At 32.5% G+C, this 12,686-nt stretch overlaps 1 protein-coding gene across 1 annotated transcript in view; it reads right to left on the reverse strand.

Moving 5' to 3' along the window:
* Window positions 1–485: 485 nt before the first annotated feature.
* Window positions 486–12,686, reverse strand: part of LOC142345082 (myoferlin-like) — a 133,834-nt gene continuing 121,633 nt past the window's right edge. Inside the window, exons 40-43 of the mRNA XM_075397165.1 lie at window positions 11,618–11,812; window positions 11,147–11,294; window positions 10,596–10,640; window positions 486–1,026 (exon numbers count right to left, since the gene is read on the reverse strand). Coding sequence (XP_075253280.1) covers window positions 947–1,026; window positions 10,596–10,640; window positions 11,147–11,294; window positions 11,618–11,812 — 468 coding nt within the window. The 3' untranslated portion in view covers window positions 486–946. The remainder of the gene's footprint in view (window positions 1,027–10,595; window positions 10,641–11,146; window positions 11,295–11,617; window positions 11,813–12,686) is intronic.

The raw sequence follows: 12,686 nt of genomic DNA on the forward strand, positions 1-12,686 counted from the left end.
AATATGCACTAAGCAAGACGAAAATTGAAAATTAGGTCGAGTAAGCCAAAAAAATTCTAAGATAGCCTGATTTTAAGCTGTTCCGGGCTCCGCTGCGATAACCGGCGCGGTTTCCTGATTATCGGCTTGCTATCATGTCTGCTGACTTTCACGTTGGCTTTCTTTGCGTTCACCTTGCCGACTAACTTAGGGTGAATTGCTCTCAAACGACTGGCTAAGAAGTTTGTTCCGGTTGTCCCGAGGGAGTAGAAAAAGGACGCATTCTAAGTTGGGGGTTGGATTGGGTGGGGAAGTGAGCGGTGTAGGTCTAGGGAATGCTAGGGCGTGGAATCAGTGAGGCCGGGGAGTAATGAGAGAGGAGAGTGAGGGAGAAGGAGGAGAAACCGCCAAAAAAGACCTTAGTTGGACGTCTCGAACCTCAAACTGTGCAGCCATCATACACCGTCTTCTAAATTCCACTAATGCAGTTTCCGTCGGAAGAATCATTGAAGCAAAAAATTTATTTTCATGCAGTTTGTTCTTGAAATCACCACAATGTACAGTGTAACTGATTATTCACATGAAAATTCAACGTGCATTTATGCAATTTATCAAAAATAATACTTTGTTGATGAATTGAACATTAAACTCTATTTTGAAACACAAAATAAATGAAAGGGGAAAGAGTGCGAGACAGAGAGAGAAATGTTACATAATTGTGTTGAACGATTTAGTTACTGAGTGTTGTTCATATCCGTAATTGAGCTATGGGGTGAAAATGCGAACTACTAAACCTATGGTGGTATCTGCAGATACGTCAAAGCTATAGGGTAAGTAAGAGGTAAAGGGAGTTTTTATTGCACCCAAATTTCCATTAAAATTCACTAAGGCCAGGTACGTTATAAATAATTTAAATATAATATCAAGTATGATGGTCAATTTTGAGTTCAACTCCATGGAAAAATGACTACTGATCCAAATTTGTGTTTGTGTTGTTGTTCTGCTTGTTCACGTTCCCACTCCAACAATTTTGTTGACCATTGCGCCCTAAAAACACAGTCAGATGTTACAGACGACAACCCAATAGGAACTGTACAGATTTAGCAATTCGGCAAAACTTTACTGATAGTTATACAATTGTATAACTGTTTGCGATTTTTTTCAAATGGTTTTATGGTAGTATTGTGTTAGAATTTCGATCAAACTATAGTCTTAAACTTAGTGAGAATTAGAAAGAAAGTTTGACTTACCAGATTAGAAAGACAAGCAATTTGATTTTGATCAAAGAAATTATATAAATGAATCGTCAAGAAATGGTGCTGAGAATCAATATTCGGTTCAAATTGGTGAATCTAGATAACTATTATTAGAGTTAGATTAATTGATGTAAAATCTTCCCAGCATGTATTAAATGATGATGATATCTCCGGAAGTGTGAATGAATTCTCAGAAAAGTGCAAATGCATTCCATTTATGGTTCCCTTTGCGACTGATTTGCAGAAGCAAACCATATTGGGTAACCCTTGCGACCCCCACTATTAATCACGGTGCTAAGATTAGTTTTGTATCTTGACTTTTTCACACTGATAATGGGTATATATACAGCTGATTTTTGAGTCATTTTTTCATTCCCAAATTCAAATCACCATCTTGATCTAATAATCAGATCTCTCCTGTAAATCTCTAAATTCTACTGTAAAATATCATTTTGTTATTCTCTCATTTTTGAGAAATTAATTCTTTTACTTAGTTAAAAACGCTTTTTATTCCGCTTGCGAAAGTCCATAACCCAACATATTGCAAAAAACAATTTTAGCAGAACAGTTGATGTTCGAGTATACACTCTAGTAAATAAGTAGTGATCATAAGATGGAGCTTGAAATGATAGCTCAATATAAGAGAGCTTAGTAGGACTCTCTTAATGTGGACCAGTTGGCTCAGTAGAGAGCACAGGATTGCAATCAATTAAGAGATTGTGGGGTCGCAACCCACATAGGTCCCAAACTTTACTCTCACTATAATGGTGTTGACATAGAATCAGCATAACGAGAAAAGATTTGCTCTAATAGTTGAAATTGGTTAAGAAAGTTTTTGAAGATTTGAAGAGCAAATTTGAGGTACAGATCAGCGGAATGGCCAAATACTTGATCCGGAAATTTATACCTGACAAAAGAACTGTGATATATCGTTGTGTTTTTTAATAAATCAGTATCATGATTAGTATGATGTCGAATAAAGATGTACCTCTGAAAAATGGCTGATTGCTTAACTTGAATCGGCCAAAAAGTAATATCTCGATGAGAAATGAAAACAATAGCTGTAACCACTCATAGTTTAAATGCAAACAGTTCAGCGGATTAAACATAGTCCCGTTATTAAAATCATGTTATGAAAAAGTTTTGGTAGTCGGTACAAAATTGCTCATTCATGAACACCCGCCAATTTGAACGTCTGCAAAAATTTAATATAATATCCCGCTATGCACTATAATATGTGTAAACAACTTTTTATTGTAATATCCTACTACTTTTGATCAAATTTGCATCTGAAAACCTCTTAAAACTATTTTTGCGAGCAAAACTTTACCATAACCGACGGATAATGTTCAGTGAAATTCTTTTAAGAATTTGGCACATGAAAGAGATTGTTTCTATAAGATTATTGAAAGTGAAAAGTTTTTTTTTCTGCAACAATTTACACAAAGATTTTCATTACATAAATGAAAATATAGCCACTCATAGTTTGAATGAAACCAGTTCAGCGAAAACATAGTCATGTTATGAAAAAACACAATTTTTTACACTATTACACAAAAAATTACACTATCAAAATGTTGTCTTAAGACCCAACAACAAATCCTTGTGTTATTTTTTTATTGTTGTCTTTTCCCCCTCTTCACTAAAAAAGCGCGGAGTTTTTGTTAAGGATTCGAATAAAAGTTTCAACCTCAATGTGCTAGTTATCTATTTTATATGTTTAGTAAGAATTGCCTTTTCAGAAAACAAAAATTTTGCAGACGATGTGCTTTTCATCTGATTTAAAGAATAGTTCTCCTGTTTTAAAAAATATACAAGCCACATCTTAAAAATTTTGAACATTTTCAGAAAAACTTTAAAAATATTATTTCTTTGAAAAAATTGTTTTTTTAGCTATGTACTGGCAAAACAATAGCTTCAAGACCCCAAATATTTTGCCATTGTTTTAGAAAAAAATTTGGTAATTACAACGTTCTTAAATGAAAAGTAAAATGAAATAAAAATCTGGACTTGAGTAATGCGGCTCGGCAATATGAGTTCACAAATAATGTTTCAAATTCGGTCATCCATATTGTTTAATCAATTGTACGGCAGAGAAGTAGAGACTGGAAACATACAAAAATATACTTAATGCCCAGAGATACTCTTGGTGTTTGAGTGAAAAGGAAAGACAAACTTAAACTACAAATGAATTTAAAAAAGGTCACATTAGAGGGCCAATGAGAACTGTCATTAATAAGACTAAGACACAAAACAAACAACAAAAAATTAATTACGTCAAAAAATCTAACTTAAAAACTTTTAATAGTGAAGGCAAAACAACAAAACACCGTCCAAAAACCTAAACAACACATGCTCCCTTGTCTATAAGAAGGGCAGATGGGATCTGTGCTTAAATAGACTCGGTAATATGTCGACAAATAGAAATGGTTAAGATAAAAATCCATTGAACTTTTTTGGGCCAGATAGTTTCAAAAGCAGCCAGTCGGATCTGGCATTGGTGAGACCAAGCCATAACACTAAATTAAGAATGAATGAAGGCAAATCTCAAAACTCTGCAAACAAATTTCAATATTACGATGTACTGAAAACTTTGGAACCATTTTTTTAAATAAAAGGATTATAAAAGTTTACTTGGGCCTAACTTGAACCTAAATGAAACCTTCTGTTGCTGTCGAAGGAACTATGTTGAAAGACAACAAAACAACTATAAATCATGAACAGTCGCAAGAAAATCCCAAATTTGCTATGAAAACACTTGGCGACCCAGTTTGAAAATATATCAATTGAAAAAAATCACAGGTTATTGTTTTTCTTACATATGAGGTGAATAGGTCCCTGCAAAAGATAAGGCTATGCGATAAGTTGAAGAAAAAAAAACAAAAACAAATTTTGAAGACGGGAAAAACATATTTTCTCAGTCATTGAAACAATTAGTTAGCAACTGTAGGCATTAAATAGGTTCATTTACAACTGAATAGGGAAAAAAAGGCCTTGATGAGAATCAGTCCTACCACACAAGTTGAATAGCAAACAAGTTCAAAAACCCAAAACCATCCTAAAAACTTATTCGAAAAAAGTGCCGAAGCAACTAAAAACATAACGCCAATAACTGCAACATTTTTACAGGTTCAATTACGTTTTTTTAAGAGCCAATGAGACGATTCATTTTCGAAATGAAGAGATAAGAATTTAAAAACGGATAACAAGGAAGGTTTTTAAAAAATCACGTAAAAATTTAGGAAAACTCTCAGTATCAACGTCATCAAAACCTTTAAGTCCCGTAGGAGGGCAATAAATGGACTAATTTACACCTCATTGGAAAACTAATTAGACTTTTCATTTGTCAGAACATCTTTCTGCAGCATAAAGAACAATGACTAATACGGACCAAAATCACGCAAAAAGTGCAAGAAGAAACTTTTGAAGCCGTTAAAATGACAATCTGTTTACTGAAAACTTAATTCTTGAGTTTAAACTCTTCTCGACGCCAAAAAGAATTGTCATTTTTTCTGACTTCAAAAAAGAATCAAGAAGAGAACCAATTATCAATCAGTCACGAACATCTATGAACACTCATGATATGAGTCATAAAACCATTATATGAATATAAAAAACTAGAACGAAATATTTTCTTTTTGTTTCAAAAGAAAAGCTACTAATGATAAAATTTTAAAAGGGGCGATTTCCAAAATTGTCTTAAAATTTCAAAAAAAAAAAATGTTTTCAAAGTGATATCAACCATTAGGTGTAAACTCAAAACAACACATAGGTTCTTTTTGACTCTAGGAGACAATTTTTTTTTGATGAAATCAATTAAAAAAGCAGGCAAAACTGAAAAGTTCACTAAAAGTTTACGAAAACTTATTGTCGAAGCCAATAATGATTATTCTCTGAAAACAAAGTATATGTTCATTGGGCCCAATTGTACATATTAATATTATCTGTCCGCTGAAAGGTTTCATTTTAATAAAAAATGTTGCTTTGGAAATTTACGTCTGTGTTTTTTACATATAAAAAACAGATAATCGAAAAACAATAAAAAAGAAAAATCGAAAATATTGAAAAAGAAACAGCAACCCAGAACAAATGGAATCTTTTTGATGGGACAAAATCCATGGTCAGACAAAAGCTAGCCTTTCTACAGCTAGACTTCTATTAAAAACACAGAACTGTTTCAATTTTCAGCGTAATACATCAGCTGAAACATCAATTTGATACAAAAAATTCTGAAATCCAACAAAAATGACGCTAATTGCGATTAAACTCAAACATGAAATACTTACAAAACTTTACAACCTCTATCAGTGCTTGAAAAAAACTAAATTGGAAAATCTTATTTCACTTTGTGTGCTTGAAGGCTCTTTAGCTACACCACTCATGTCTTTCTACATTAAATGAAATCGATTGGCCAAAATATTCAGATTCTTAGTCAAAAAATGAGTAGGGAGCAGGCTCGAAATAAAATATGAAGAATCGCCAGAAATTTTTAAACTATTGAGCAAGTAGGCCGGCTAATGTGCGTGACAAATAAAGTTTCAACCGCGCTCATTTACAACCTTGTCTCAGTTAACTACCAATTGAAATAGAGATAGATCGCCAAGAAAGGGCCATAATTTGTTATTTAAACTTTGATGGTTGGTTAGGAGAACACAGACGTCAGTTCATTTTTTTCCACTAGAATGAACGCTAAAACAAACGAAACAATGGAGATAAAATTAGCTCTAATGGATTTTTTCAAATGGAAAAAGAACTTTTGTCTAAAGTCGAAAATTCTTAGTCAAAAAACGAGATCCAAAAATCAACATCTTCGTGTTTTCAAACAAAGTTTCAAAGTGCGGCCTTTATGGTAGCAATGGCCAGAATTCGGTTGCGACTGGGTTTCTAATTCATGAAATCATGTTTTCTCTTTAAACTTATCGAACAATTGCTCTAGCAAACTAAATATCAATTCATATCACCACAAATTTGGCAAAAAAAACTGAAAATATCCGGATCACAACTCTCAATTCATTGAAATTTAAATTCCACAAAATACAAAAAGCAAAAACTAAAACTAAAAAGCAAGCACAAATGTTTGAGTATGAAGCAGGTATGGCCTAATTCTAATGAGATCAGTTTACGAGTGGAGAAAACAACTTTCAAGGACAAGTTTTTCACAAAAATTTTTATCAATTTCAAAATCCATATTTTTGTCAAATGAACAATTGGACTAATTTCAAAACCACCTCTCTAAAAAATAAATAGACTTGTTAAACATAAAATTTCAAAAACCTTTTATCAAAAATTTTTTTTACCGAAATAAATATCATTATTTTTATATATCAATGGGTAACTATCAACTGAAAAAGAAATTTAGACTCGCTTATGCCTAATTTTTAAACTATGAATATCCTTATCGAGTTACAAGAACTGAGTGAATTCCAATGGTTTATAGAATCAAATTGTGCCATTTTTTGTGTGTTGACTATAATAAGAAAGAACTATTTTGACCTGTGTTACTTGAAAACCACGATTCCTCATTTAAAAGGTCAATCCGCGTTGACAAGACGAACGGTCTTTAGTGAAGTAATACTGGTTAATAATAGAAGGAAGATTTAAAATTAGAGAAATACAATGGACCGAAAAACAATAGAGTAATATTTGTTATAACGAAACAGTAATAACTGATGATAGAAAAAGAACCAGTTGTTATATTTATCGTACCTTTCATTAGGAGCCAACACCAACAGTTTTGTTGACTACAGCTTCTTAAAATGAGTGATGTGTTCAAAATGTTCAGTCTCTGAATATCTTTGTTTTTTTTAACAAAAATTTTACAAGTTTTACGTTTACGCTCTTTATTTTTAATCGAACTCTTCAAATTTCTTGTCAAAGTAGTTTATAATTTTCAAGACGTTTTTCCGAATCTTTTATCGCACTCAAATGCATTGACACCCCCACGTTCTAATTACATGCTTTTATATGCCATTTGATCAGGACCTGTTCTTCTGCAGTAGGGCGGGATCTGAGATGCACCCAATGAGCTCGAGTTGGGGGGGGGGGTTGCGAGGGTTCCAAGAAACAAAAAAACTAAATTCGAAAATCGTACTTCACTTTCTGTGCCTGAAGGCTCTTTAGTTACAACACTCATGTCTTTCCACATCAAATGTATCAATCGGCCAAAATATTCAGATTCATAGTCAAAAATGGAGTAGGGAGAAAAAAAACCAGGCTCGAATTAAAATATGAAGAATTGCCAGAAATTTTTAAACGATTGAGCAAGTAGGCCGGCTAATGTGCGTGACAAATAAAGTTTCAACCGCGCTCATTTACAACCTTGTCTCAGTCAACTACCAATTGAAGTAGAGATAGATCGCCAAGAAGTGGCCATAATTTGTTATTTTAACTTTGATGGTTGGTTAGGAGAACACAGACGTCTATTCAATTTTTTCCACTAGAATGAACGCTAAAACAAACGAAACAATGGATATAAAATTAGCTGTAATGGATTTTTTGAAATGAAAAAAAGAAAAACTTTTGCCTAAAGTCAAAAAATTTTTAGTCAAAACACCACGAGATCCAAAAATGAACATCTATCGTGTTTTCAAAAAAAGTTTCAAAGTGCGGGCCTTTATGGTAGCAATGGCCAGAATTCGGCTTCGACTGGGTTTTTAAATCATCAAATCATGTTTTCTCTTTAAATTTATCAAACAATTGCTCTAGCAAACTAAATATCAATTCATATCACCACAATTTTGCCAAAATAAAAAAAAACAGAAAGTATCCTGATCATAACTCCCAATTCATTGAAAATTAAATGCCACAAAATACAAAAAGGAAAAAACTAAAACTACAAAGCACAAGCACAAATGTTTGAGTTTGAAGCAGCTATGGCCAAATTCTAATGAGATCAGTTTACGATTGGAGAAAACAACTTTCACAATGGATTGAGAAAACCATTTAGAAAAAAAATCCGATCCAAAAAACCGAAAAAACTGTTAAAATCAAAGTGAAATTGCCGCATGTGAACAAAAAACCACTAGCGAGAAAGCGACTTTTTATTCAAACACCGTTTTCTCACTCTACTTTAAATTTAGAGCAAAAAAATTTTACGCCGCAAAACCACTCGCTTTTTCTCTCTACTTCCTGTTTCGGCATGACCAAAATCACTACTCTAATTTAACTTCAAAAATCAATAAATTGTGTGAACAGATCTTTAAAAAAAACATAGCAGGACAAGTCCTGAAATACAATTCAAAGAATTAAATGTAAAACCTAGAATTACTCTACCTGACCAGCAGATCAATTCAACAATGCCAGCTAAAACACAAACAAAATCATCTCAAAAATTGAGAAACAAACTATCAAACAAACTAAAGAAATATAAAATCATTGATAAAACTTTGAAGCTTTTACCCCTAAAGCAAAATTTGATCCCTTTGAATATACCTATTTCAAAAACATGTTCGAAAACAAATTTGGTTTCTGAAATTGGTGTAGTAATAAATCTGCAGGGCCTGAAAAAATTCATTGGCCCTTGAAGAACGATTAAATCGAAAATTTTCAAAACTTCAAAAAAAATGATATCAATTGAAATTTTAATGAAATGTTGCTGATAATCGTGATATAAATATCTTAAGAACCATTTCTTAAGAAATGATTCTATTGTCTCTAGTGTCTATCCAGTAAACCAATTCCAAGACTTAAAAAATTAATTGGTTCAAAGATCGATAGGCAATAATTTTTATTAAAAATTTCAAATTTCAAAAAACAGAAATTCATTCTATTAAAATATTGAAAACCATCCAATTGCCACCTAGCAACTATTTAATAAAATACTATCAAAGCTTGTATGAGGTTATCTAGCTACTCAGGCAAGAAAAACTGAATAAAAGACAAATGTTTTGAAAAAAAATTTAAAAAACTTGCAAGATTTGTCAGAAAATTTTCAAAATTCGAAAGGTTTAATTGTTGAAAACAAATCCATTGAAATTAACAACTATGCAGTAACTCTTTTCAGACCGAGGAATAGGTTTCCTGGGAATTGAGAATAGACAATTATCAAAAATTGACAAAAACTTTAGGAAACCTCATAAATATTGTAGATTTTATAAAAAAGCTAAAATTCGAGACATTAAAATGTTGAAAACCACTCCATTATTACTAGAAACTATACAGTGCCCTTTTATTCAACCCTAAAGGAGATTCCCCGGCCCCTGAAGCTGGAAAAACGCAAAAAATGACAAAATTTTCAAAAAATTTGAAAAAAATTGCAAAAACTAGTATCATTTTGAGTGTTTGTGTTTGTAGTACCAAAACATATAGCTCATAAAATGGTCATAACAAGTACTTTTGTCCGCAAAAGGCCTTGATCAACTTTTAAAAACTTCAACCTAAGACTTTTAAAAAAATCACAAAAAAATGAAAAATTGCACCATTTTGAGCCCAAAAACTCCTAAAAATGACCTTTTAACCTTGAATTGAGGGCATCCCAGCAGCTGCAACACTCTAAGCACTTGAAGGACTACTAATTCCGTTTCGACTGGGTTTTTAATTCATCAAATCATGTTTTCTCTTTAAACTTATCGAACAACTGCTCTAGCAAACTAAATATCAATTCATATCACCACAAATTTGACAAAATAAAAAAAAACAGAAAATATCCTGATCATAACTCCCAATTCATTGAAAATTAAATTCCACAAAATACAAAAAGCAAAAACTAAAACTAAAAAGCACAAGCACAAACGTTTGAGTATGAAGCAGCTATGGCCTAATTCTAATGAGATCAGTTTACGAGTGGAGAAAACAACTTTCAAGGACAAGTTTTTTACAAAAAATTTTATCATTAAAATCCGTATTTTTTTTTCAAATGAACAATTAGACTAATTTCAAAACCACCTCTCTAAATAATAAATAGACTTGTTAAATATCAAATTTCAAAAATCTTTTACTAAAAAATTTTTTTACCGAAATAAATATCATTATTTTTATATATCAATGGGTAACTATCAACTGAAAAAGAAATTCAGACTCGCTTATGCCTAATTTTTAACCTATGAATATCCTTATCGAGTTACTAGAACTGAGTAAATTCCAATGGTTTATACAATCAATTTGGGGCATTTTTTTGTGTTGACTATAATAAGAAAGAACTATTTTGACCTGTGTTAGTTCAAAAGCACGATTCCTCGTTTAAAAGGTCAATCCGCGTTGAAAAGAAGAACGGTCTTTAGTGAAGTAATACTGGTTAATAATAGAAGGAAGATTTAAAATTAGAGAAATACAATGGACCGAAAAACAATAGAGTAATATTTGTTATAACGAAACAGTAATAACTGATGATAGAAAAAGAACCAGTTGTTATATTTATCGTACCTTTCATTAGGAGCCAACACCAACAGTTTTGTTGACTACAGCTTGCTAAAATGAGTGATGTGTTCAAAATGTTCAGTCTTTGAATATCTTTTGTTTTTTAACAAAAATTTTACAAGTTTTACGCTCTTTATTTTTAATCGAACTCTTCAAATTTCTTGTCAAAGTAGTTTATAATTTTCAAGACGTTTTTCCGAATCTTTTATCGCACTCAAATGCATTGACACCCCCACGTTCTAATTACATGCTTTCATATGCCATTTGATCAGGACCTGTTCTTCTACAGTAGGGCGGGATCTGAGATGCGCCCAATGAGCTCGAGAGTTGGGGGGGGGGGGGGTGCGAGGGTTCCAATAAACAAGTGCATTTTTTCCGTGAGTAAGGTTAGTTTTTCTAAAACAAATTTTATGCCTTTTGCGTTGATAGTTGTAAATTTTACAGACTGATTAAAGCCAAAATTATGTATCTATCCATTATTACTATTCAATTGCAGTAAAAAGATGCGTGTTCCGAATGTGAATGAATAAAGGAGAGACAGAGAGATTATATCTTACAGGTAGGGTGTATATCATCAATGCGAAGAATGCGATGATGATGAGAAGGACGAGGAGTCCTATGATCTTCCACTTGTAGTTCCTCCAGATTATATACTTGAGTGTCTTCCACGGACTCGTGAACCACAGGAATGAAGACTCCGGACGACTGCAAACAACATACACCGTAAACACTTTTTTATACGCCAATATAAATTTGCCGAGACTTGGTTGCTCAAAAGAATTTTAAAACGATATATGAACTCGGTAAATATAATTTTTTTCATATAGATTTGAAAGTTGGAAATCGTGCATTGAAATCGTGGATCATGGAAGTTAAAATCAAAATAAGAAAAACAAAACAATATTGTTTGAAGGTTGACCGATCATCCAATTTAAATTGTGGATAAGATAATCTTGAAGAACAATGATGAACAAGAGACAGTTATAAAGGATGACCTATTTTGAACGCGCGAAAAAAGATGGTGTCACGGTTAGCACATTTCTAGTGTTCACTTCGACGTATAAGATGGCGGTTGGAATCCAGTACTGGTCCATATCTACGGTAGAATTGCCAGCTAAGCTAAGCCCCACCAACAAATATAAAGATGCCTCGAACGTTACATGCAAAATTGAGCTGGAACTGCCGACGAAATTTAGATTGTAGTCACAGCTAACAGGCAGGATCTATGCAGAAAATAAACTCAACTCCTTCACACTATCCTTTCCAAACTGGACCCCCCCCCCCGCAGTTAAGTGGGAGCTTATGATTTGAACCCCTCGGCAGTACATGCCAGATTTTTACATAATGAAATACTGTGTATTGGCAGGTTCTCAAGTTGCTTTATAGCTTTTGCTTTGTTAAGATTGATGATATCCACGTTTTTCATTCAATTGATCACTCATGATTTTGGAATTGCTTCGCCACTTACGAATAAATCAATTTCCTTTTTTGTTATATGGGTTTTTGCAAATCTATATAGTTTTTTTTTCCCTATTTTGGTTTTATTCTATTTTAACTCTTCTCAATAGACCCTGATTTTGTGTAGACGGCTTAAAAGGATCAAGAGACGCCCATAAAGCAAGTTTTCAATTATCCGTGCAAAAATAAAAGTGGAGAGTTTTCAAAAAATTGTTCAATTAAATTTCGACATTCTATAGCCAAAATAGTTTAACCTTTGATTTTTTGGAAAATTACTCCTGCTACAGCAAATCAAGTCACCTTAGCGTTTCAGGCTTGACTTCAGTTTTAGAACGTTAACATTGACATCTGTTTTTGAAGATTGAATTTTAGCAGTAGCTTAGTTTGTAATATATAGTTATCAGAAACTGCTGGTAATATTCGAGGTGAAAAGTTCGTTTTGACTATTTTTGATCCAATATAAGTCCCTCATACCTGTCTAACCCAATTATCCGCTCCCTAAATTGGTTATTTCTATGTATATATATATATATATATATATATATATATATATATATATATATATATATATATATATATATATATAAACTTTCGATTAACCGTACCTACTCAAGAAATAACGAAAATGAAGTACAAACA

The sequence above is a fragment of the Convolutriloba macropyga genome, chromosome 8 (assembly GCF_964194025.1).
Source record: "Convolutriloba macropyga chromosome 8, txConMacr16.3, whole genome shotgun sequence".
In the NCBI taxonomy this organism is placed as follows: domain Eukaryota; kingdom Metazoa; phylum Xenacoelomorpha; order Acoela; family Convolutidae; genus Convolutriloba; species Convolutriloba macropyga.